Raw genomic sequence first — 6,466 nt, 5'->3', positions numbered from 1 at the left:
CCGTGTGATCTTCCAGCAGTGAAAAAAATATAGCAAAAAAATAACCTCTTCCAACCCCAAAAAAATAAAGGAAAAGATGCATCCAATCCTTTTTATTGTTCTATACTCCTTTCTGATCATGTTTCTTTGCTGGGCTTGATCGAGGGAGTGAAAAGTAGCTTCAAAGTATCAATAGATTTTCATTTTTAATTTTTAATTTTTCCAAATAACACTAATCAATAAGAATTCTCTAAATAAATAGACTTCCATTTTAGGTTTTGGTATTTAATCTCTGTGATTTTGTTGATATTTATTAACCTTTTTTTATGTTGGTCTTGACTGTTTTATATATCATTAAGTAATTAAGTATTATATTTTGATCAATCTTGAAAAAAAAAATAATAGTGTGATTATTAACAGCTGGCCACTATTCATGCTAATTTTATTCTGGTGTTGCTTACATGGATTTAAGAGAAGCAGCGTTTGCAAGGCTCCGAAGAAAAAATATATTGAGGAGTAAGAACGCCTCATCATCTTCTTCTCTTCATTGTTCAAATTAAATTTTTTTAGATGGTATGTTTATGATTTTTGAGAGAATCTTAATCTCTACATATTTCTTTATTGTTCGTACCACTCTCATGCAAACAAAATATATACCATGACTATAATTATGTTAAAGAATCACGTGCTATAAAAATTTATAATTTATCTTTATATCATTATATTTTGCTAACGATTGATAAAATTTATCTTTTATATTTAAAAAATATTATCTTTTAATTAGTAATAGAATTTTAATTATATGTGGTAAGTAAATTTCGTAAGGCTTTAATGATTATGATTCTTTTGATGAATCATGAATACTGTGCAATTTTATAGTTTATCTTTATATCATTATATTTATTTAATGATTAATAAAATTTATTTTTTTAAAAAAATATTATATTTTAATTAGTAATAGAATTTTAATGCTATTTGTTATCTCAACTTCGTTAAATTTAAAGATACTTGTATATAATTTGTTATATACAATTCCTCATAATAATTATGATTATTATTTTGAATATATATTACTTTATCTTATAAATTACATATTTACAAATACTCAAACACTATCCAAAAAAAAAAGATATTTGAAATTGCCATATATGTGTGTGTGTGTATCCTCAGTCATTACTAATAAATTGACTCACACATTTATAGGTTCACAAATTTTTAATGTATTTTATTATGAAGAAAGTGGCTCTATTATGCTAGAACAATACTCTTCGTTGTCTCCTTTATCTAATATTACGAATAGTGAGTTAATTATAAGTAATGAAATTACTATATACTTTTTAATTAATTATACTCAATATTAAATTAATCCAACTGAAAAAAATCTTTTGGCAGTACAAGGGAGTTCAAAAAGGACACAATCAAATTTATTCTCATATATTATAGAATATCAGATGGAGAATATGCGAGATACGAATAATAAAAAGAGAAGCAAGCAATTTTTACCATCCGTTTCTAATGTCAGTGTGGTTACCAACCATTCTATTCATATGCAAGTGATAGAAGATGATATTTATAGTACACTCATTATTAAATTACTTATTTTTTAAATATTATTATTGATATTAGTATATCATCTAATTTAATGTGACTCAATTTTATTGATATCTTTATTATTGCAAACTTTATACAGCAGACTTAAATGTCATTGGTGATGATAGTTTGAATGATTCTTTGAGGTCAGATATTACACAAGTTGAACATAATATGTCATTTTATTTTTTTTATTTATCTTCTTTTACTAAGATATATAACATAATATATTAATTAGAAACTAGATTATGTGATATATAATGTATTATTTTAATTTCATGCTAGATAATTTTGGTGAGGATATTCATCATTCTGAGGAAAGTATATTATTAATTTATTTATATTTATTTTTTATATATTAATTTTATTTATTCTTTAAAGTATAAAGCTTACTATTCATTAGTTAATTATATATATATATATATATTATGAAATATTATATTATTGGAATATAGGTGATCCTCTATCAGTATGTGAGTATTGCGGAGCAAAGATGTGGTATGAGGAGAGAAGCACGAAAGATATTAAGAAAAGAAATCCTAAATTCTCCATGTGCTGCATGTAAGGCAAGGTTGAGCTATCATTTTTGAAACATCCTCTTTATGTGCTGCATAAGTTATTATATGATAGAGATGCAAGAAGCAACCACTTTCGTAATCACATAAGAAGTTATAACATGATATTTGCCTTTACGTCAATGAGAGGTAAAGTGGATTAGGATATACATAGAAGTCATGGTCCCTATGTGTACAGAATAAATGGACAAAATGTTCACATGATTGGTAGTTTGCTGCCAAATACTGGTTCGACTCCAAAATTTGCACAACTCTATATTTATGATATAGACAATGAAGTGTCAAATAGGATTTCTGCAATATAATATTTTATATTCTAAATACAACTATAAGTTTAATATATATTTTTTATTTCCAATAATTACTTAATTTATTGAATTATTACTTCAAGAGTAGGGATGATAATGGCTAATTTGATGTTGATATTGTGGCTTCATTGAAGAACATGCTAGATACATCAAATCCATTGGTTAAGACCTTTAAAACGGCAAAGGACAGAATGCATGCTAATATGATCGATAATTTGAAGATTAGATTGATACACAAATGTTCTATAGATGGTAGGAGATACAACCTGCCAATGTGTTTTGAAGTTGCTGCTTTGATAGTTGGTGACATTGGATCGACACAACATGAGTGAGATATTGTTATATAAAATAAATCAGAACTATTACAATGTATCCATAAGGCTCATCCACTATATCTGTCAATGCAATATCCATTATTATTTCCATATAGGAAAGATGGATACAGAGATGATGTTGAGCTCAGCATAATAAATACCGACTCTACTGCTAAAAGGAGAAAAGTAACACTAAGATAATTCTTTACCTTTAGAATTCAAGATAAAGACAATGAGCATCAAACCATTGTGAGTGCGGATAAGCTTTTTTAATAATTTTTAATAAATAGATACACAATAGTCGAGTCTGAAAGGCTATCTTACATAAGAATACATCAAAAGAATTTGAAAGTAGATCTTTACGAAGACCTCATGGATGCTGTGCTTAGAGGAGAGACAAATCCATCATCTCAAGAAAAAAGTATTATCTTACCTTCGTCCTTCACAGAAGGTGCACGGTATACTATACAGAATTATCAGGATGCAATGACTATATGCAAGTTGGTTGGATATCCAGATTTATTTATAACTTTCACATGTAATCCAAAATGGCCTAAAGTTTCTAGATTTTTAGAGTCAAACTACTTGAGAACAGAAGATAGGTCTGACATTGTATGTAGAGTTTTCAAGATCAAGCTTGACTAGTTAATCAAAGATCTAAAGAAAAATAATTTCTTTGGAAGGGTGAAAGCAGGTAATAATTTATAACCAGTTCGTATCATTTTTACTCAACGTAATGTTTTACTTAATTTTGTATGTGAAGTCATTTTTGTTCTTCTATGTAGTGATATATACAATTGAGTTTCAAAAGCGTGGATTGCCTCATGCGCACATATTATTGTTTTTTTGCAAGGAAGATAAGTATCCTACGGCAAAGGATATTGATAGGATTATATCAGCTGAAATACCTGATAAGTAAAAGTTTTCTGCATTATTTAAGGCAGTAAGTAGTTTGATGATTCATGGTCTATGTGGTCAAGCTAATGACAGTTCACCTTGCATGGTTGACGGTAAATGTTCAAAATATTTTTCGAAAGCATTCAATGAGTTTATTGTCTCGATGAAGAAGGCTATCCATGGTACAAGAGATCAAATAATGGTGTGACGATAGAGAAGAATGGAGTGATTTTGGACAATAGATTTGTCATACCTTACAATCCAAACTTACTGACAAAGTATATGGCTCACATAAACATGGAACGATGCAATCAATCCAGATCCATAAAATATCTTTTCAAGTATGTGAATAAAGGTGATGATAGAGTCATTACAGCCTTTTATAGTGGTATGAAGAATTCAAGATCTGAACAATGCAGGGATAAAATCAAAATATTCTATGATTGTAGGTACTTATCTCTATGCGAGTCTGTCTGAAAAATTTTTGGATTTGATATTAACTACGGAGAACCCCCAGTTGAAAGACTATCATTTCATTTGCCAGACCAATAGATGGTGATTTTTTCTAATGATGAGCCGATAATTCTGTTGTTGAGTGTAATGTACATAGGGTCACAATATTCAATGCTTGGCTAGAGGCTAACAAGAAATATTCAAAAGTAAGAAATTGACTTATGCTGATTTTCCTATAAGATTTATCTTCAAAAAGGATATTCATCAGTGGTCTCCTAGAAAATATGGTTTCTCAATTGGCAGATTGTACTACACTCCACCCGAAAGTTGGAAAGTTTATTATCTACGTACTTTATTGAACATAGTCAAAAGACCAACATATTATGAAGATATCAGGATAGTTGATGGAGTTCATTATTGTTCATTTAAAGATGCATGCTACGCAATGGGCTTACTAGATGATGAGAAAGAATACATTGATGGAATAGTAGAAGCAAGTTCATGGGCATCAGCTGAGTACTTAAGGCGTTTATTTGTTATGTTGCTTTTCTCTAACACTTTGTCTAAGTCAGAATTTGTTTAAGAGAAAACTTGAGAATTATTATCCGACGATATTATTTATAGACAAAGAACACTACTAGGACATGATTGTAAGTTTTTTTTTAATATCCCATAGATTTAAATATTTAATTTAAATATTTTAATTATTATAAATTTATATTTTTTTTAATAGCTAACTATTTCATGTGTTACAGCTTTGCAACTTACAGATGAGGAGCTAAAGAATTATGCTCTTATTGAAATTGAAAATTTGTTACAACGTAATGAGAGAAGTCTTGCTGACTTTGAATCAATGCCTTATCCAGATATAAATAGAGCACAAAAGGGCAGTAACAAGTTGATGCATGATGAGCTAAGTTACAACAGAAGTATTTTAGTTGAAGAGCTTCAGTACCTTTTAAATTCACTCATTGATGAGCAAAGGTGTATCTATAACAAGGTAATAAGTGCCGTGAATTCCAACGATGGTAGTGTCTTCTTTGTTTATGGTTATGGAGGTACAGGTAAGCCATTTGTCTAAAAGACTCTCTCAGCTTCATTGCGATCACAGAAAAATATTGTATTAAATGTTGCTTCCAGTGGGATAGCATCCCTATTGCTCCCTGGTGGTACGGTAGCACATTCTAGATTTAGTATACCATTGCAAATAAATGAAGATTCAGTTTGCAACATAAGGCAAGGCAGTGATTTAGCTGAGCTCTTGGTGCATACTCAGCTTATTATATAGGATGAGGCACCGATGACAAACAAGTTTTGTTTTGAAGTACTTGATAGGAGCTTAAGAGGTATCATGAGGTTCTCAGATCCAGAATGTGCAAATCAGTCATTCGGAGGCAAGGTAATAGTATTTGGAGGAGACTTTAGGTAGATTTTACCAATAATACCAAAAGGAACAAGGTAGGAGATAGTCTTCTCAACTATTAATTTCTCATATATATGGAATCATTGTGAATTATTGACATTAACACGAAATATGAGGCTCCATTCGGGACAGTCAAGCATTGTTAATCAAGAGATTAATAAATTTTTAGACTAGATAATCTTAATAGGTGAAGGAGAAACAAATGAAAGCAACGAAGGTGAAGCTATGGTTGATATTCCTGACAATGTTCTCACAAATGTCTCAGATGATCTTATAAAGGTAATTGTTGAAAGCACGTATCCTAATATTTTGAAAAATATAAATGACCTCAATTATTTTCAAGAAAGAGCCATTCTTGCTCCCACCCTATTGAATGTTGACGTTGTTAATGAGTATATGCTTTCAATGATCCCAGAGGAAGAGAGAATATATTTGAGTTTTGACAGTGTTTGTAGGGCAGATGCAAATGTTGATAGTATGGATAATTTGTACACAATAGAATACTTGAACAGCATAAGGATGTCAGGCCTATCAAATCATACGTTAAAGTTGAAAGTCGGTGCTCCTGTGATGTTGCTTAGAAATATTGATAAATCTTTAGAGTTGTGCATTAATTATCAGTCAACTAGGGAAGCACGTGCTTGAAGCAAAATTTATCTCAGAAAGTAATGTTGGTCAGAAGATTATCATTCCAAGGATGGTAATAACACTTTCAGATGCCAGATTACCTTTTAAGCTTTGTAGGAGATAATTTTCTTTAGCAGTATGTTTGGCTATGATAATAAATAAGAGCCAAGGTCAATCTCTTTCAAATGTAGGTTTATATCTATCCAGTCCTGTATTCACTCATGGACAACTATATATCGCCATTTCAAGAGTATGGAGTAGAAGTGGACTAAAGATTTTAATTCTTGATAAAGACAGAAA

At 30.0% G+C, this 6,466-nt stretch overlaps 1 protein-coding gene across 1 annotated transcript; it reads left to right on the top strand.

Moving 5' to 3' along the window:
- Positions 1-4,561: 4,561 nt before the first annotated feature.
- On the top strand, positions 4,562-6,184 carry LOC140856679 (uncharacterized). Its single transcript, XM_073254799.1, has 3 exons — positions 4,562-4,643; positions 4,872-5,180; positions 5,805-6,184. The coding sequence occupies exons 1-3, from the start codon at positions 4,562-4,564 to the stop codon at positions 6,182-6,184; spliced, it is 771 nt and encodes a 256-aa protein (XP_073110900.1).
- Positions 6,185-6,466: the final 282 nt, after the last annotated feature.

Source organism: Elaeis guineensis, chromosome 1 (genome assembly GCF_000442705.2).
Source record: "Elaeis guineensis isolate ETL-2024a chromosome 1, EG11, whole genome shotgun sequence".
Classification (NCBI taxonomy): domain Eukaryota; kingdom Viridiplantae; phylum Streptophyta; class Magnoliopsida; order Arecales; family Arecaceae; genus Elaeis; species Elaeis guineensis.
Note: the sequence above shows the minus strand (reverse complement) of the source record. Positions and strands in the feature narration are given on the sequence as shown.